The sequence below is a fragment of the Ruditapes philippinarum genome, unplaced genomic scaffold, assembly GCF_026571515.1.
Source record: "Ruditapes philippinarum isolate M1 unplaced genomic scaffold, ASM2657151v2 ctg165_1_1_1_1, whole genome shotgun sequence".
In the NCBI taxonomy this organism is placed as follows: Eukaryota; Metazoa; Mollusca; class Bivalvia; order Venerida; family Veneridae; genus Ruditapes; species Ruditapes philippinarum.
Genome location: NW_026859880.1, coordinates 317174 through 338036, shown reverse-complemented (window position 1 = coordinate 338036; position 20863 = coordinate 317174). Strand labels below are relative to the sequence as shown.

Sequence of the window (20863 nt, the reverse complement as noted above, 5' to 3'; positions counted from 1 at the left end):
AAAAGATCCCATCTGAAAATTTTGACCATGGGTATTTACAACCCAAAGGGGGGTGACATACACCCAAATTATCATTTTTTAACATATGTTGAAATAATGATACCCATAAAAAAAACCCGGGACCCCCCTGCAATTTTTTCTTTTGTTGTAAACCACTTTAAAACAGGGATGCCCCCCAGATTTAATTTAATTCTTACATAAACTTGATATGTCAAATTTTGTTCATAGCATATACTCAAAAATTTTGGCCGATTGTGAATACATTAGTATGTATACATTTCTAAAAAGCTTGTTATAATTAAAGTTATATTTTTTAAAGATTCATCTCACTTCAAGTAGCCTACATATTTCTTATGGTTAAATATGTTATTTTTAGATAAATCATTTCATATAATTGTCAAATCAAAAGAATAAAGGTGGGAAATGAAATTTCCCGAAGATAAAATACATAAACATCAAAGAAATCCCACGATACCTCTAATCTACAGGTCCGGTCTCTATATAAAATTTGTAAAGTAGACAATTTGTTTCAAGGTCTTCCATTTTTAGAAACAAACGACACTTGTCGCATTATAAATAGCTCGTGTGAGGCTGTTTTGAAAAAGGCTTACAGTTATATGATGCACTTTTCCAAGATAAAATTAATAAAATACTTAGTTTGAATCAACACAGAAATGTGGAAATGTGTTTCCAACAGAAAATAAAAGCACATTGCCATTCTATCTGGAGGCATGCTATTTTAAATGCATTGGAAAGTTTATAAATAGCCATGATTTCAAATATATACATTCAAATATGTAAAAAAATCTTTTTACTTTTTCACAGAAAAAAATCTTATCTTACCCTTTAAAAGGGTAAAGGCAGTTTGTGAACAAAAAAATAATTTACACTGTAATCATTGTGTGTAAGTTTTTAAATTAATTATCATACAAAAAACTTGAATATATTAGTATACATAAAGAAATATCATGATGTTTAACACGGGAGTTTAAATGTAAAACGCCAACTGTCATAATTATGGAACATCTTTATCTAGATCACACGTAACCTGAACTGGTATTTTAAAGGAGCTCGAAAAACCTAAAAACAAAAAGCTTGAATTTTTACACAGATAAGCTAGGGCACGTAAAGCAGAAAAATATGCAAATGATAGTTAAGAAAGAAACTCAAAAATAAATTGAAAACCTTATTTTTGTGATAATGGTTTGAGTGAAAAGCGTCGCAACGCCTTTTAATTTTGGGCCATATTTCACAATTATTCTGGAAAAACGGAGTTCACGAATGGTCTGAAAGTTTGCACATAAGTTATTGGTCTAGACCAACATCAAATGGAACATTTATCTCGAAAAATTATTTTCAGTCACATCATGTCAAAAAACCTCAGTGGAGTCCCTTTAAATACAGTTAGACATTTACATAACAACCAGTCTTTTGTTTTAAAAGAAAGCTTAAAACATGATATTACTGTAAAGAAACTATTTAATCTTCATGACCATGACCTTCACCTTAATGAACTGAAACCACTACCAATGGTAACGGTTTTATATAAGTCACCAACACTCTTAATATTAAAGATACTAGTCAATAAATAATGTTGGTTTCAGCATGTGTTAGTGAGAGAAAGAAAAACAAACTACAATTTTATATATCAGAACCTCGTTTTAACGTGGTGTTGAGGCCTTGGACACAAATAACTTGTACATGTTATATGAGAAAAAGTGTTACAGTCAGAAGGACATAGTAGCAACTGTGCATATTAAAAATTTGAAAAAAAAACAATCCTAACAAATAAATTTTAGTATTTTAATTGTTCAAATGTAAGTTTTGAATTTAAGGCCATTCCTAAAAAGGTTATTTTGTTGTTCATAATTAAAAGTGGCCTTTACCAAATTTACCTATTGAAGGTGGCCTGAAACCACAGTAATTTATTGAAAGTGGCTTTTAACCACAGTGTTAGACTGTATGCGTGTAGTTTTAACATGTACAACTAAGGAACATATTGTATATATAAATATAACAATGGCTAAGATAGAGGCCTTCATCAACAGCCTTGTGCTCTTAATTCTTCCTCGACAATCTGTTTGTACTGTGGGAACCCGCCCTCTAATGACACCACCTTCTTGTCTCGAACCACCCAGAGTTCTTCGCACACCATCTTTATAAGACGCTCGTCGTGAGATACCAGAATAACTCCTCCCTAAAATTGATGAAATCAAGTTACATAGCAGGTGTAATTATCAGATAATTCGAGAATTTCTTGGCCTAACTTTAATGAAAACAATTTTTCACCATCAAAAACTTTCCAGCTATTGAAAGACTATTGATATACAGAGGATATTTTGCTTGTTTGTTTTGAATGGATATGCTGTAAACAGTATCACACTGAATAGTGAGAAAATTGTTGTATTTTCACCAGTCCAAGTGAAATTGTGGATATTATCTCACTTGTAGCATATTCATGAAAAAAAAAAACAACAATTTTTCTTTGTGTTTTATGCATTTAAGTATCGTAAGAGCAATTTTTTCGACTGTTTTCATTGAAGCATGGAAAAAAATAAACATATATAAAGATGATGTCTTAAGTTCAGCACCTACACACACCATGTGCAATCAAAGGTAATTGAAGATTGTTGTCATTATTGAGGTGTAACATTAAACAATATTAGTTAAATAATGCAAATTGAATTGAGAAATATGCCATTTAAAACAAAATTGCAACAATAAACTTTTACGTAAATTTACAAATTTACGAAGTCATAAAACTTACAACATACAGACTATTAAGTTCGGCAGAGTTATATCACCCAGACTGTGGATGATATACTGTGGTGATATGAATTTTATCACACAGATAAAATCCAGTTTCACACTGGTAAGCATAAAACTCGAAATGTGTCCATAGGACACGGTGCCCCCAAACTCACTGTTTTGTCAATCTTATGACTCTAGGTCAAATATTTTTGGGCTACATGTGCCACAAGTTGAAAACTAAATATCTTTTACTAAGTAAAGGGCAAGACCTTTACAAATACTGGGGAACCCAAGGACCATAACTACACATGCTGACCAACATTCCTGTTAAGTTTCATGACTCTAGGTTAAACACATTTTGAGCTATGCACAACACAAATTGAAAATTTTCACTAAGTCAAGGGCAATAACTCTGACAAAACATAAATTCACAAGCGAAACTAAGTCAAGGGAAATAGTCTGACAAAAAATAAAGTCAACGAAACCAGGGCAAAATTTTACAGCTGATAAACTTCCCTGAAAATTTTTCAGGGACCTACTAAAAATTTTTGGCTACATGTGACAAATTTTAAAAATCAAATTTATCAAAAAGGAAAAACTTAAAATATTAAAAAAACCCCCAAAAAACCCCGGTGCACAACAACACACTAATAAACTTCTGAAAATTTTATGACCTGGGTCAAATTTTTTTTGCTACGCTTGACAAAATTAAAAATTCAAATTTTTATAATAAAGGGGAAATAATCTGACAAAACAAAAAATCCACCGAAACAATAGGTGCAAAAATTTCACGCGATCAACATCCCTTAATTTTTTTGACTCAGGTCAAATACTTTTTGAAATAGGTGTGACACACATTGAAAATTGTAAATGTTTACTAAGTTAAGGGCAATAACTCTAAAAATACTGAAATAAATCCACAAAAATACCCAGGTGCACAACTACATATGCTGATCAACATTCCTGTAAAATTTCATGACCCTAGGTCAAAAACTTTTTGAGCTACATGCAGCACAAGTTGAAAATTGCAAATTTTACTAAATCAAGGGCAATAACTCCAACAAATCAGAATAAATCCACCAGCAAAACCCCAGGTGCACAACTTCACATGTTGAGTAACATTCCTGTAAGGGTTCATGACTCTAGGTCAAATACTTTTTGAGTTATATGCCACACAAGTTGATAATTGCAAATTTTTACTAAGTCAAGGGCAATAACTCTAAACATACAAAATAAATCCACATGAAAATACCCAGTTGCCCAACTTCACATGCTGATCAACATTCCTGTAAAGTTTCATGACCCTAGGTCAAATACTTTTTGAGGTATGTGCGACACAAAATGAGAATGGACTGACGGAAGGACGGAAACGCCAAAACAATATCCCCCTTCCAATGTCATCGGCGGGGCATAATAACAAAGGACTAATATATACATGTATATGTACACCACTTGCTTTGCGAGTGAAGATAAAGTTAGTTTTCTTTTTATCAAGTAGATATTTTCTTCTATGTTATATTGATTTAAATAGCATAATGTTAAACCAGCCCTATGTAAACATTTTATTTATACCTATATAAAGTTTAACAATTTAGTATTGATTATGATAAACTTTGGATAATTTTTCAACAGATTAAGTTAGACTGTGTGCAAAGAGGTATAAGGGCACCTTTGATAAGTTTAACCAAAAGTAGGTCAAATCATTTAAACATTATTTAGCAATAGGAGAGGATTTATATCAATGAAAAAAATATTATGTAGAAATTGATATTTTTCCAGGAGTACAATGTAGAAGATACTTAAGGCCTTCAGTTATCTTAATTATAGAGTATATCAATGTTTAGATTTAAAATAACTGTGAAAGAAACAGAGACAATTTTATTGATTTTGCAATGTAAATAGATCAACGTTGTCGGGAAAAAGACAAAATGGCTACAGGTCGACAATTTGATACGGATACTCTTTCGGATGAAATATTTGACGTATTATGTTCAATGTGTAGAAATGAAGGCAGGAACACTGAAGGTGAAAAATACTGTGTAGATTGTCACGATTATTTCTGTGTTAGTTGTGTCAAAGTTCACAGTAAAGTGCCTTTATGTGCTGATCACAAGGTATTGGATAAATCTCAGGTTAAGTCAGGAGCCAGCAAAGCTATGACGATGGCACCAGCAGAGACATGTGACATGCACAGTCATAAACACATTGATATGTACTGTCAGAACCATGATAATGTTGGCTGTTCTACATGTATGGCAGTTGATCACAGGTAAACTATAGTATTTAAACAAATATTTTTTAAGTAAGTATATGGAATGTTTAGTAGGTACTTTACATAATATTCTTAGACTATCTTAAATATATTACACTACATAAAATATCATCTCCTCTGTCATCTCATAGCCCCAAAAATTGTTTGAACTTATTTTTCAGATTATGTAAGGACACATTCTACATACCAGAATTTATCAAAAACAATACTTACCAAGTCAATTCGAGAGACATTCAAACAAAACTCAAGGAAATAGCCAAGACCCTTGAAAAACAAGCTGATAGATTTAAACAGGATAAACAAAGGCTATTAAAGAGGAAAGCAGAAATACTGGCTGATATCAGAAAATTCCGTCAAGAAATCAATGACCATCTTGACAAGCTGGAGAAAAGTTCTATAGATGAGATAGAAAGTAAAGTCAAATGTCTTGAAGACAAAATCGAAGATGTTTTAAAACAGCTACAAGCAAACAAGTCCAGGATTAGATCAGCTAATGATAAGTTAGCATCTACAAACACAAGTCATCCTGAAGTGTTTGTTTATGTGAAAATGGGAGAAGATGCTGCAAATGTTGCCAACAAATATATCGAGCATGCCAAAATAAAAAATATAGTAGAAGACATAGAGTTTCAACCTGACAGAACAATTCTTACACAGTTAGAACAAAAGAAGACCATATGCATTCTATCAGAGAAACCTACAATGACTGCTGACAATTTATTTCAGATTAAAGGTAATCAATCATATAATGTAAAAGTTAAGTCAGATAAAAAAGATTGTTATATCAGGACTGCCTGCTGTATGGAAGATGGAACAATAATTCTAGCTGATTTAGAAAACATGAAACTTAAACGGTTACACAGTTACAACTATACTGTCACAGACTACTGTGACCTACCTGAAAGGCCATATCAAGTGTGCATGATCAATAACACACAAGTAGCAGTAACTATTCCATCAACACAGGAAGTTCAATTCATTTCTCTAGAACGAAAAATGAAAACAACAAACAAGATATACACCGATTATAAATGTGTTTGTCTTGCATATGCAAACAATAATTTATATATCTCAGATGATTCCTCAGAAGTATATATCTATACATTGTCAGGTAGGAAAATTAATCAGTTCAGTGGACATAAGCTGTTCTCTGGCATAGGCAGTCTAGCTATCAGTAAGGATGCTACTAGGATTTATGTTGCTGGCAATGATAATGGACTGATAGTACTAGACAACAATGGTCAGATTATTACATCATTCAATGGTGAACAATTAGATTGGGCTGGATGTTGTTATCTCACTGAAGCAGGTAGTGTGCTGGTATCTGGACATTTCTCCAATAATATTTTACAGTTTACTTGTGATGGTGAGTTTATAGGAGAGGTTGTAAAAGCTGATAGTGGAAAAGATATAGAGTCAGTCTGTTGTAATCAACAAATGACAAAGATATGTATAAGTAGATATACAGATGACAATATTGAAGTGTTTGACATCTAATCAGTAAAACAAATGATTCACAAAAGAAAAATAAACATGTTTTTAAATATATGCCTTTCTCTCAAAATGTATGCAAAGAGTATAACATGTTTTATCAATTATAGGTGATAATTTCTTTTGGAATTCCCATTTTTGAATGCATCTGGTTTAATTGTTATTTGTTGTATTACAAAAAAAACAACTACTAAACTGTTTGAAAAATATGAAACTTGAAATGTGTCCATAGGACACGGGTGCTCCCACACTCCAGTTTTGTCAATTTATGACTCTAGGTCAAATATTTTTTGGCTACATGTGCCACAAGTTGAAAACTAAAAATCTTTTACTAAGTAAATCCACAAGCGAACAAGTACACATGTTGACCAACATTCTTGTAATCTTTCAAGCTTACAGGTCAAATACTTTTTGAGCTATGCATGAACAAGTTAAAAATTGCAAATTTATACTACTGTAAGTGAAGGGCAATAACTCTAACAAAACTGAAAAAAATCCACATGCAAAGTCCCAGGTGCATAGCTTAACAGTGATGTTGATCATTATTCCTGTAAAGTTGGTTGGTTCTAACTCAAGCATTCAATGATCAAATAACACAACATAATAAACAGTTTTTACAAAGTCAAGGGCAATAACTCTACAAATTTTGGATAAATCCACAATAACCCAAGGTGCACAACTACACATGATGACCAACATTCCTGTTAAGTTTCATGACTCCAGGTTAAATACTTTTTGAGCTATGCATGACACAAATTGAAAATTGTAAATTTTCACTAAGTCAAGGGCAGTATCTCTGACAATACATATAAATTCACAATCAAAACCCCAGGTGCACAACTTCACATGCTGAGCATCATTCCTGTAAGGTTTCATGACTCTAGGTCAAATATTTTTCAGTTATGTGCAACACAATTTGAAACCTGCAAATTTTTGTTAAGTCAAGGGCAATAATTCTAAAAAAACTAAATAAATCCACATGAAAATACCCAGGTGCATGACTACACATGCTGATCAACATTCCTGTAAAGTTTCATGACTCTTGGTCAAATACTTTTTGAGCTACTAAAACACAAAGGAGGAGGCACAACAAATAAATTTAATATTTCAAACATTTGTGATCAGCCTTGGCCACAAGAATAAAGCTAGAACAGCCTATTTATCTGTTCAGACGGACCCCAGAAGCTCTTACTATTTTTACCTGATTTTTTTGTCTATTTTTATATAAAAATCCCGTAAACTTTGAACCACCTGTTCCAGATTTTAATCCAGGCTAATTCATTGCACAAATTCAGCATGTTATTAGTATCAAGGACATATACTTACAGCAAATTTCTTGAGAGCAAAACCGAGTGCTTCTATCGTCTCCATGTCTAAGTGATTGGTAGGTTCATCAAGGATGAAGAAATTTGGACTGAAACAAACAAATATTATTTCATTTTCTTTTTGTTTATCCATTAGCACAAAAACAAGCATTATGCTGGGGCTGGCAACTTAAGTTGCAATTTCACAAAAGTTGTCCAAACTAGCGTTTATTATGGGCACCTGACATTCCGTAAGTAGCTGGATACCTTCCTTACATGAAAGAATCCAAAGTCCATGGTGGGATTTGAACCAAGAGCGGAAAGGGGCAAGTGGTTTTAAGTCAACAACCTTAACCACTCGGCCACAGATGCCCCAACAAGCTATAATAAACCTGACAAAATTGATATTATTTAGTTAACTCTTCTTAATCGCTAAAACCAGTCTAAAGTTTGACTATTCTGAGGTTATCAGTGGAACAGGTTTGACTGCCACATGTTGTTTGATTTAAGAATACAATATGTTAACTTAACAAAGACTGACAGAAAGACATGTGGTCTGAACACCAGATTCGATACTGTACTAATCATAGGATTAGCTTTTATGATACAGTAAAATACTCTACAGGGCAGCAGCCTTTTGTACAGCAATAACGTATTCACAACAAAAATATCATTCCTTTTTATAAGTAAAACATTACTCTACATTTAACCTCTTTAAAGCAACACCTCACAATCTCAGCAACAATAATTTTTTTAGTGTCGTGAAAGGTGTTACTCTGCCGAAGTTGTACTGTACACAAACTTACTTGGTCATACTCATGACTGCAAAAGCCACTCGGCTCTTCTGACCTCCAGAAAGACTAGTAACAGGTCGTGTAGCAAGCTCTCCGCTGACACCGTACTGCCCTAACACCCCTCTATATTGCTCAATAGTCTGACCTGTAAAATAACCAATTATAAAATTACATTTCAAAGCAGCTTGTACTCAGATTTATGTTCAATTCAACTAAAATTATCAATTACAGTCGGCATCGTACTTGCGTCCACCTTTATTAAGCGACTTTTTTATTAAGCGGCCACATAAAATCCCTCCCGATGATTTTAACTATATAAGTTAATTCCATTAAACGACGATTTTATATCGCGGCCAGCGGCCACTAAATGTCGGCCCAAATAGTCAGATTTAAGTGTTAAAGTATCTATTAAACGGCCGTGACAAACAATCGTCCCTACGGGCATTCTCACTTGTGTAATCAGCGAGTAGGTTTGATGTGTACAAGCAAACAAACAAATATTTTTCATGGTCATTGGAAACGACCGTGACAAATAATTGTCGCTTAAAAACGAATTGAATAACAATTGCAATCGTTTCAAAATCGGAAAAAAAGAACAGTTTTCCGATCGTAATATATTGTGACATATTTTGTCAGTGCAATAACGTATCACAACACCGCATTTGCAAAGTTTTGTCATGTGCTCAGAGTGACCTCCCTTCCAGAAAATAAAGTCGAAAATGACGTCGGAACGAACGAAAAAATGACAGACAACTAATTGTCCGGATAAATTTAATGAGGAAATCGTGCATGGAATTGTGTCTGAGTAAATAGCAAATGTCGTCGTTTGTAGTCGAAATAAAATCGTGAAATGTAGTAGACTAAACATTACAGAACCGAGCCTTTCATTGCTGATGGTGTAGGTGCTCATCTGATGCTTTATAAAATACATGTTGTACCCCATTAAATATAACCCTGATAAAAAATCGAAAAAAAACCCTAGATCTCTAAAAACCTTATTGAATTTGAAATGGGATAGTGTGAAAACTAATTGCTGAAAAAATCAGGAAGTTTAAAACTAGAAACATGAAAAAATATTTGGAGCTCTGGCTGATTACACGAAGGTATGTTCAGCAGCAGATGTGTATAAACAAATATTAACATTATAAGACAATTTGAATATGCTTTGTTTCATGATCAAAATGACCTGTTGATAGTATTATGAGCGTAGATCACATTTGTACACAAATTTCAACTAAAAACAAACACATATCCATGACTTTAAAAAAAGGCATAAATGTAATTATGAAACAGTAAAACATACATAATATTGTACAGTTTTTTGTTTTTATAAAAAGATGTTAATATATCTATGACTTGTAATATAAAAAAATCTCGATTTTTCAAGAATTCTATTGAGAGACCACTTTATTAAGAGACCACTTTTTGGCAGTCCCTTGAGTGGTCTCTTTATACAATGTCGACTGTAGTTTAAGCTAAGGAAAAATGTCAATTTAACATTTACAAATGTATATCTAAAATAAAGAACTTTAAACAACAGCAATGACCTGAAAAAATGTCAAGATATGAAATATAGCCCTAACTGTGTTCTAAAAATATAGCCCTGTGTTCTAAAGATATAGCCCTAACTATGTTAGGAAATGGGTTATAATTGTAGTAATGGGTAGTCATTGATTATTCAAGTTATATCTATCATTGAACTTGTAAAGCATTTGGTGGATTGACAATATTTATATATTTACTCAACTCTTGATACATTTTTTAAAAATCTGTAAATCATCATGGAACAGCTTTTGTCTGCCGTGTCATTTTAGGATGGTAGACTTTTGCCCAGGTGGGTATTTGTCTTTCACTCTTTAGAAATACCAACTTACGCGCAAAAACTTAACAAAAGTGTGAAGCCAACTTCAAGGTGAGTACAGTATCTCTCCCTTTCTTCCAATAATCTCACTTTAAATAAAAACTTCCCAAAGTACTTGTCGATATGCAGGATGGCAATAGTGTATACTTTGAATTAGATCAATGTAAGGGTTACAGGACTTATGATTACAAGGGGAGGTAAATATATCAAGAAATTAGTCTTTGACATCCGTTTATGATCCTGCATAATGAATGGACAAGCAATAGAAGAAAAATAAAAATTTGCAGTTGACTACTTTCTTTTTTCACTATCTAAACTCACCAGGAAATCTTTGTTGCAAAAGTTCTATAGAATTCAGTTCCATTTCAAGCTGATCTACGTGATGCTGACTAAAGTAACCAATACGTAAACTTCTGTGTACGTGTCGTATACCTTTAGTCGGAGATAAATCTCCTAATAATATTTTCAGTAATGTTGTTTTACCCGCACCATTTTCACCAACCTAAAATAAAACGGTTAATTTTAGCAGATACATGTTAATGTTGTACACATGTCTTTCTTTGTTGGGGTTTTAAGTCATACTAACTATGTTAAAGTCATATGGTGATTTTTCAACTTTACTAAAGGAAGATTTCTGGTGCCCCTTTGTGCATTGATTTAGTCCAGGTCTGCAAATTAGTAGAACCACAGACCTTCTATAAGCCAGCTTGTTAATTTAATTTTAGCAGTTTTGGTTCTCATTCTTTGAGAAAATGTCCATACTGGCCTAGCTATATACTGATGGCAGTGATCAAGTTAATATTACATCAAGATGTAACATGAAAATTAACAAGCAACCTACAATTAAAACAAGATATGTTTGTAAAACATGTATGCCCCCTATCAGCAGCCAATTAGTCATGTGATAAGATTATTATGCATGACTTCTTACCCAGTGATCAAACAATTAATAAGGGTTATCAAGTATCTACTGGTCATGACCTTAACCTTTGACCCCTTGACCCAAAACTCAATAGGGGTCATCTGCTGGTCACGACCAATCATCATACAAACTTTGAAGTTCCTGGGCCTAAGCGTTTTTAGTTAATTGATCGGAAACCGTTTTTACCTACAAGGTCAATGTGACCTTGAACTTTGACCCCTTGACCCCAAAATCATAAGGTCATCTGCTGGTCATGACCAATCACCATACCAAGTTTTAAGTTCCTAGGCCTAATGGTTCTTTAGTTATTGATCGGAAACCGTTTAAACATACAAGGTCAATGTGACCTTGACCTTTGACCCCAAAATCAATAGGGGTCATCTGCTGGTCATAACCAATCACCATGCCAAGTTTGAAGTTCCTAGGCCGAAGCGTTCTTTAGTTATTGATCAGAAACCGTTTTTACTTACAATGTCAATGTGACCTTGACCTTTGACCCCTTGATCCCAAAGTCAATAGGGGTAATCTGCTGGTCATGACAAATCACCATACCAAGTTTGAAGTTCCTAGGCCTAAGAGTTCTTAAGTTATTGATCAGAAACCGTTTTTACTTACAAGGTCAATGTGACCTTGACCTTTGACCCCTTGACCCAATAGGGGTCATCTGCTGGTCACGACCAATCATCATACAAAGTTTGAAGTTCCTAGGCCTAAGCGTTTTTAGTTAATTGATCGGAAACCGTTTTTACCTACAAGGTCAATGTGACCTTGACCTTTGACCCCTTGACCCCAAAATCAATAGGTCATCTGCTGGTCATGACCAATTACCATACCAAGTTTGAAGTTCCTAGGCCTAAGGGTTCTTAAGTTATTGATTGGAAAGCATTTTTACCTACAAGGTCAATGTGACCTTGCCCTTTGACCCCTTAACCCCAATATCAATAGGGGTCATCTGCTGGTCATGACCAATCACCATACCAAGTTTGAAGTTCCTAGGCCTAAGGGTTCTTTAGTTATTGATCGGAAACCGTTTTTACCTAAGAGGTCAATGTGACCTTGACCTTTGACCCCTTGACCCCAAAATCAATAGGGGTCATCTACTGATCATGACCAATCACCATATCAAGTTTGAAGTCCCTAGGCCTAAGGGTTCTTTAGTTATTGATCAGAAACCGTATTTACCTACAAGGTCAATGTGACCTTGACCTTTGACCCCTTAACCCCAAAATCAATAGGGGTCATCTGCTGGATATAACCAATCACCATACCAAGTTTGAAGTTCCTAGGCCTAAGGGTTCTTTTGTTATTGATCAGAAACCGTTTTTACCTACAAGGTCAATGTGACCTTGACCTTTGACCCCTTGACCCCAAAATCAATAGGTCATCTGCTGGTCATGACCAATCACCATACCAAGTTTGAAGTTCCTAGGCCTAAGGGTTCTTTAGTTATTGATCGGAAACCATTTTTACCTACAAGGTCAATGTGACCTTGACCTTTGACCCCTTAACCCCAAAATCAATAGGGGTCATCTCCTGGTCATAACCAATCACCATACCAAGTTTGAAGTTCCTAGGCCTAAGGGTTCTTTGTTATTGATCCGAAACCGTTTTTACCCAAGAGGTCAATGTGACCTTGACCTTTGACCCCTTGACCCCAAAATCAATAGGGGTCATCTACTGATCATGACCAATCACCATACCAAGTTTGAAGTTCCTAGGCCTTAAAGTTCTTTAGTTATTGATCGGAAACCGTTTTTGCTTACAAGGTCAATGTGACCTTGACCTTTGACCCCTTGACCCCAAAATCAATAGTGGTCATCTGCTGGATATAACCAATCACCATACCAAGTTTGAAGTTCCTAGGCCTAAGGGTTCTTTAGTTATTGATCAGAAACCGTTTTTACCTACAAGGTCAATGTGACCTTGACCCCTTGACCCCAAAATCAATAGGTCATCTGCTGGTCATGACCAATCACCATACCAAGTTTGAAGTTCCTAGGCCTAAGGGTTCTTTAGTTATTGATCGGAAACCGTTTTTACCTACAAGGTCAATGTGACCTTGACCTTTGACCCCTTGACCCCAAAATCATTAGGGGTCATCTCCTGGTCATAACCAATCACCATACCAAGTTTGAAGTTCCTAGGCCTAAGGGTTCTTTTGTTATTGATCTGAAACTGTTTTTACCCAAGAGGTCAATGTGACCTTGACCTTTGACCCCTTGACCCCAAAATCAATAGGGGTCATCTACTGATCATGACCAATCACCATACCAAGTTTGAAGTTCCTAGGCCTTAAAGTTCTTTAGTTATTGATCGGAAACCGTTTTTGCTTATAAGGTCAATGTGACCTTGACCTTTGACCCCTTGACCCCAAAATCAATAGGGGTCATCTACTGATCATGACCAATCACCATACCAAGTTTGAAGTTCCTAGGCCTTAAGGTTCTTTAGTTATTGATCGGAAACCGTTTTTGCTTACAAGGTCAATGTGACCTTGACCTTTGACCCCTTGACCCCAAAATCAATAGGGGTCATTTACTGGTCATGACCAATCACCATACCAAGTTTGAAGTTCCTAGGCCTAAGGGTTCTTTAGTTATCACTCGGAAACCATTTGGTCTACGGACCGACGGACCGACAAGTGCAAAGCAATATACCCCCTTTTCTTCGAAATGGGGGCATAATTAAATATATTTTAAATATACTTTTACCAGCAACCTAGCAACCATGAATTAAATATATTTTTACCAGTATCCTAGCAACCAGTATTTAAATATATATTTTACCAGTATCCTAGCAACCAGTAATTAAATATACTTTTACCAGTAACCTAGCAACCAATGATTAAATATACCAGTATCCTAGCAACAAATTTACTAATTTTTAAATATACTTACTATACAAATTCTTGAAGACATATTGGCATTACAATCAACATTATCAAAGATTATCCTATCTTTACTATAGTAAAATTGCAACTCGTCCAATTGTAATATATTTGAAGACAATTTTTCACATTCAGGAAACCTTGAAAATAAAAAAAATAGATTAATAAAGACGGTGAAAAAATTGGTTGTTTGTTTGGCTTTAACCCAAAATTTTACACATTTTTTGGTCATAACTCGGAGATCGTCTATCTAGCCGGCTTTTCTGGATAACTAACCAGTAATTATCAATTTCTCTGCAAGTGAACAACTAGTTATCCTAAAATATTATACCTCATTTGCATACGCCATTCTATATTTAATATGACGTCATCCGGTCCATAAACCGCATACAGACCGGGGGCGGTCCATAATTCTTATATGGACCGGATGACGTCATATTAAATATAGAAGGGCGTATGCAAATGAGGTATAATATTTTATTTTGTTGTTAAATGATTCTTTTTACTGAATTTATTGTTTTGTTTTACATAAATTTATTACATGTTAATCAAAAGTCATGATTTGTCTTTAAATTGATTATAAATTTTATTTATACAGTTTGTGAAAATCTAAAAGTTCGGGTTTTTTGCCAGTTTAGTTTGATAAACAAAAATTGAATAACAAAAGAAGAGCATGATTTTTTTTTTTGCTGTATCGCTTGAAAATAATAATAAAAAATCCGACTAGGGTTTGAGATATTTCACACACTGAACAAATAAATTATTATTTGAAAGCAAATTATAGTAAAAATGACAGCAACAAAAGGGGTGAAAGGATTTAGATTTGGTATAATATAACAAATAAAACATGGCCTTTCGGGCAAAATACAGGTTTACGGACTGGTTGGTCAGACCTCGGAAGGTATATGTCCCTCAGCTGCGCTTCGGGCCATATACCTTCCTCAGTCTGACCAACCAGTCCGTAAATTTGCATATTGCCCTCAAGGCCATGTTTTATTTGTTAATGGTATCTTAATTGGCAGCAATGGACAAATGATAATTAGACTCAATGGCAAAGATTGGTTTTAAGTGAACAGTGTGTGTGGTGAATAATTGGTTTCCTGACAATCTGACAAATATTGTTTTAAGTGAACAGTGTGTGGTGTACAATTGGTTTCATGACAATCTGACAAATATGGTTTTAAGTGAACAGTGTGTGGTGTATAATTGGTTTCCTGACAATCTGACAAATATGGTTTTAAGTGAACAGTGTGTGGTGTACAATTGGTTTCATTATGGTTTTAAGTGAACAGTGTGTGGTGTTTAATTGGTTTCCTGACAATCTGACAAATATGGTTTTAAGTGAATAGTGTGTGGTGTATAATTGGTTTCTTGACAATCTGACAAATATGTATACATATAAAAAATGTCATAACATAAATAAGAACTTCGCACAAAAGCAGCATTGAATGACATAGCGCCAAATCTACAAAAAATATTTTATACAAATGCTATCCCTCAAGCATTCTATAAATACATTGTGCTGATAAATTTTGTATGCAACTTCAAAGAATTTATTAAAAGACTTGAATTATATCTTTTAAACAATGTATTTTAATCAAAGTTTCAATATGGTATTCAAATTTTTACAGGATTTTTTTTAGATTTCTGAACCTAAGTGGAATTCTTTTACAGAATTTGTTCTAACAATTATTTAAAGTGACAATATCATAATGCCATATTTACCTTATAGTGACCTCACTTTCTTTACCTGGAGGTTCTAATGGAGGTCTGAAAAAGATTTAAACATAAAATTACACCATTCTAGTGCCTATCTTCTTGTATGATCATAACTGTTCATTTTAATACAATGACCTTAATTGACACTTCAATACATATTGTCTCAAATTACAAATTACCCAATAAAGCTGGCACCATAATCATAGTATAAATTTTAATAATTTTTACAAGAGGAAAATAAGGTCTTTAACACCAAAAAGGAGGTAATCTAATATTAAATGGATTAAAAAGGTAGCTCTTGTTTTGGTGCCTGCCTGGTACACTCAGAATAAAAGTACCTAGTCTACCAAGCTAGGAATAGGGGGAGGGCGTTCAAACCATGATATAAAGGTAACTTAAAGGTCAACATATTCATGTGCCAATTTTAATGTTTAGTCATGTAGAAGAAAATTAAGTAATTTTATTTTTCAATATGAACACATAAAATTATCAGTAATAAACTTTGTATAACCCTTACAAAGTCCTGAATCACACAGATGTAAGAGTTGCTACCTGTTATGAAGGTGCGACTTCAAAGCGCAGCAATATCATAGACGTCAGTTTGACTTAATAAGATTTTAAACAGCGTGTCATTTCCGAAAAAAACAACTCACTACTAAGATACAATGTAATACCGTCCAACAGTTGAGAGATGGTCACACTCATAACCTTACTATTTACTTACAGCAGTTTTCCTTTCTTCAAAAGATTCCCAATAGTAAAAATGCCCATTTTTACCCAAAGTGGTATCAAGAAATTCCCAATGACTATAGAAAATTTTTAATTTGTTGCTTTGTTTTATTTTTTCTCCACAAAATCTCTTATTAAATGACTTCATAAAAACCAAATTAATTGAGCCGGGAATTAAGTGAGCCGGGTAATTCATAAAATGTTGAAGGAAAAAAATCAACACTGGCCTATATAATATTGCTAAAATTGTTACATGTACATTAAAAATTTATAGTCACAAATAAATGTAATATGAAGTGTAAATACTCACAATTTTTCTAAAAGTTTTAATTTACTCTGTACTTGAGAAGCCCTATTTGCATTATATCTAAATCTGTCTATAAACACCTGAAAATATAAATAAATATTGTAATTTTACATTATCATAAAACATGTATACAATTTTCCATTGCAAATGTGTTAGCTTATATACATAGGCCAAAATAGCTAAATCAAACACTTCTTGAAAGGCTGCTTGTTAAGGACAAGTGACCTTTATAAAAGGTTTATGATACTGTAAAGTGTACAAATGGTTACTTACAATAAAATAATTAATTTATGAATCTGCAGCAGCCATGTTTATAGATAACTAACCAATGAAAATATACATTTAAAAGACATATAAAGAGTACAGCATAAGATGGCAGTTCACTGTTAGCCTGCCAGCCACAACTGAATCTACTCCAGTCAGACAAAGAACAGAATGCACATCCATGCCCTGTTTACTTGTATTCAGTCACTACATATTTTGAAGTTTTTACTGAAAATGATGACTGGTTTTGCCCAGATTGAAATATGGGCAAGTCCATTTAAGATATTTAGCAGATTAAGGTTTAAGAAAAAATAAAACATCACTATTTATCTATACACATGTACCTGTATATGATCTCTATACTGCTTCTGTGCCTCGTATTCTTTCTTCTGATTTTTCATTCTTTCTTCTTTAGTTTTATCAAATTGATCATAATTTCCTTTATAAGTGTCCAGTCTTTTATCATGTAAATGCACAATTTCTGTACAAACTGAATTTAAGAAGGAACGGTCGTGTGATACTACTAATATCGTTGTCGGCCAAGTCTGAAAGAAAAATAAATTTAGCCCGTAAATATTAATCTGCAAGAAGTATTATAGAGTGTTGAAGAAATTTGTGAGTTTATAAATGTTTCTTTTTTGCTTACCATTTTTGGTATAGTATGTACAATATTCACCCTAAAACACAAACTAGAAATGTGTAGTCACGCCACAGATGCCCCTGTATGCAGCCAAAATTTCAGATGTTATGATATTTAGTTCCAAATTTGTTTGCACAAACTATTCTTTTTTCATTTTAAGTTCAAAGCCCTTAAAGCTAATCAATGTTTACACAAACCATTCTCATACAAAGTTCAAGGCACTGAAACTGTTCAGCGTAAACTTTTTGTAAATTGAATATTGCATATTTCTAGCCAAAATAATGACTACATAGTTTACACTTTCAAAAAGTATGAGTGTTGAAACTGAAAATTCAAAATTTTTCCAACATTTAAGATAGATAACTTTGTCCAAAATCATTGAACCATGACCAAATTCAAACTTGAACTGCTTATTCCTAAGATGTATCTATATGTCAAATTTGAGTTGAATGTGTACAACCATTCGGAAGATAATGAACGAAAACTAAAAATTTCTGATTTTTTTCAAAGTGAAAGGGGCATTACTCTGTCAGCTATCATCAAACCATGACCATATTCGAAGTTGGCCAGTGTATTTTTATGACATGTCCATATTTTAAATTTGAGTTGAATATGTACAACTGTTTGGGAGATAATGAACAGAAACTGAAAATTTCCTTTTTTCAAAGTGAAAGGGGCACTCCTCTGCCAAAAATCATTAAATCATGACCAAATTCGAAGTTGACCAGCGCATCCCTTTGACATATCCTTTTGTGAAATTTGATTTGAATGTGTAATACAGTTGGGGAGATAATGAACGGAAACTGAAAATTATATATTATTTTCAAAGTGAAACAGGCATAACTCTGCCAAAAATCATCGAACCATGACCAAATTCAAACTTGACCTGTGCATTCCTTTGACATATCCATATGTCAAATTTGAGTTGAATGTGTACTACTGTTGGGGAGATAATGAAGGGAAACTGAAAATTTCATATTATTCTCAAAGTGAAAGGGGCATAAATCTGCCAAAAATCATCGACCCATGACCAAATTCGAACTTGACTTGCGCATTCCTTTGACATATCCATATGTTAAATTTGAGCTGAATGTGTACAACTGTTAGGGAGACAATGAATGGAAACTGAAAATTTTATCAAACATCATCAGACCATGACTAAATTCAAACTTCGCTTGTATTTTCTCATGATATATCCATATGTCAAATTTTAGTTGAATGTGTGCAACCGTTACTAAGATAATGAATGGTAACTGATGATGGCGGAATGACGGAACAGGGTGACACTATTTTATGGCGGGGGCATAATAACATTACATTACATTTAAAGATAACACATAATTAGACAATACGTCAAGTTTCCATAAATGAAAAATACGGAACATTACATTCAAAGATACTACTCTGTTTTATTATTTCATGTCCAAGCAAAAATCTGGAGAAATCACCCATGCCATGTGTCCTAAAAGGCTAAATACTGTTTCCATATTTTCTAATCTAATCTATTTCACAGCAGCAGAGTATATGATGGGGGTTTACTTCAAAACTGTTGTAAGTCCTTTATGTCATATAAGTTACTGCAGTTCTGCAGACAACCCTTGATACTGATTATATAAATTCAATAATTATCCAATGAAAGTCAATGTTACATGAAATACACATTATAATGTTTAGACAATATAATTTTACCTGTAGATAATTTTCCAGCCATATAATGGCTTTCATGTCCAACATGTTTGTAGGTTCTGAAAAAAAGTTTGTGCGATTAAAGATTATTTTAGTCCTTTAATTTCCTTAAAGTAATACTGAACTTAGATCTAAGAATGTGTCTTTATCAATTAATACAATAAAACAATAATAAACTTACAGCAAGCTAAGGATGCACGCCATTAATTTGAAAAACAAAATCCAATTATCCATAATGGTTTGATTCTGTAGCAATGTGTTTGTAGAGCTAGATTTACACATGTGTATGTTCAAAATGTCAAAAAAATCTATAAACCCTGAATTTAGCATTATTTTAATTGGTTTTATAAGAATAAAAAAGCAAAAAACGACCAATTAAGTGTTAACCAACTAAATATGGACAGACGCCAGATGCCGGATGACAGACGCCAGACATTCAACGATCCTAAAAGCTCACCAAGCCAACTCATATGAGCTAAAAAGGTACACCTTCATTCAACAAATATTTTAAATAAACATTTACCATTGTATACATGTACATGCACTATTGCCTGTTTTTAGCAAATACTTGTATTTATATATCATTTTACATTTATAATGGTGATACTAAAGCTGTTCTAAGCCTAATATAAGTTTTTTTTTTATCTATAAAAATCATTATAGACTAAAGAGGTTGAAATATATCATAATAGATAAACAAACTTACGATCAAGTAACAGAAGATCTGGTCTGAAAACATGAAAAACAGAGTTGAAAATTACATTTCAGAATATTGATTACTGTACATGTTTTTATGCTTATCTTCTGATAAATCTTTTCTTGATAATCTACTGTTATTCTTATTTAAAAACATTGAACAAATTTGGAATTAAATGTACAAATTTATTTTCACAAAGAATAATAACCATTGGTCAATTTAGAATCTCAGTCTTGATGGTTTCACCAGCCTACCTATTAAAGTTTTTAAAAGTTATAATTGTAAATTTTATGGTAGTATGTGTTAACATGATATAAGATCAATAAATATTTTCTTTTAAACACTTTCATATATTATACAAATATGGACTTTTTAGCTGTTGAATATGATGTGATATGTACTGAAAAAATTAATATTGACCGAGGCGATATGATGTTTTATTATATAATTTATAAATAGCTTTTATATGGCTTATCACATCTGCCATTGCATATGATGGAAATCATTATTTTTCAGCTTGTCTACTGTTTCCATAATTT

General features: G+C 33.3%; 2 protein-coding genes across 2 annotated transcripts in view; one reads left to right on the top strand and one right to left on the bottom strand.

Moving 5' to 3' along the window:
- Positions 1–1733: 1733 nt before the first annotated feature.
- LOC132758187 (ATP-binding cassette sub-family F member 3-like) overlaps positions 1734–20863 on the bottom strand; it is a 30531-nt gene continuing 11401 nt past the window's right edge. The window contains exons 10-19 of the mRNA XM_060749743.1: positions 20334–20356; positions 19631–19686; positions 17646–17846; positions 17041–17117; positions 16008–16052; positions 14293–14422; positions 10795–10975; positions 8625–8757; positions 7841–7928; positions 1734–2197 (exon numbers count right to left, since the gene is read on the bottom strand). Coding sequence (XP_060605726.1) covers positions 2042–2197; positions 7841–7928; positions 8625–8757; positions 10795–10975; positions 14293–14422; positions 16008–16052; positions 17041–17117; positions 17646–17846; positions 19631–19686; positions 20334–20356 — 1090 coding nt within the window. The 3' untranslated portion in view covers positions 1734–2041. The remainder of the gene's footprint in view (positions 2198–7840; positions 7929–8624; positions 8758–10794; positions 10976–14292; positions 14423–16007; positions 16053–17040; positions 17118–17645; positions 17847–19630; positions 19687–20333; positions 20357–20863) is intronic.
- LOC132758185 (uncharacterized) lies at positions 4209–6567 on the top strand. Its single transcript, XM_060749741.1, has 2 exons — positions 4209–5020; positions 5185–6567. The coding sequence occupies exons 1-2, from the start codon at positions 4680–4682 to the stop codon at positions 6518–6520; spliced, it is 1677 nt and encodes a 558-aa protein (XP_060605724.1). The 5' UTR covers positions 4209–4679; the 3' UTR covers positions 6521–6567.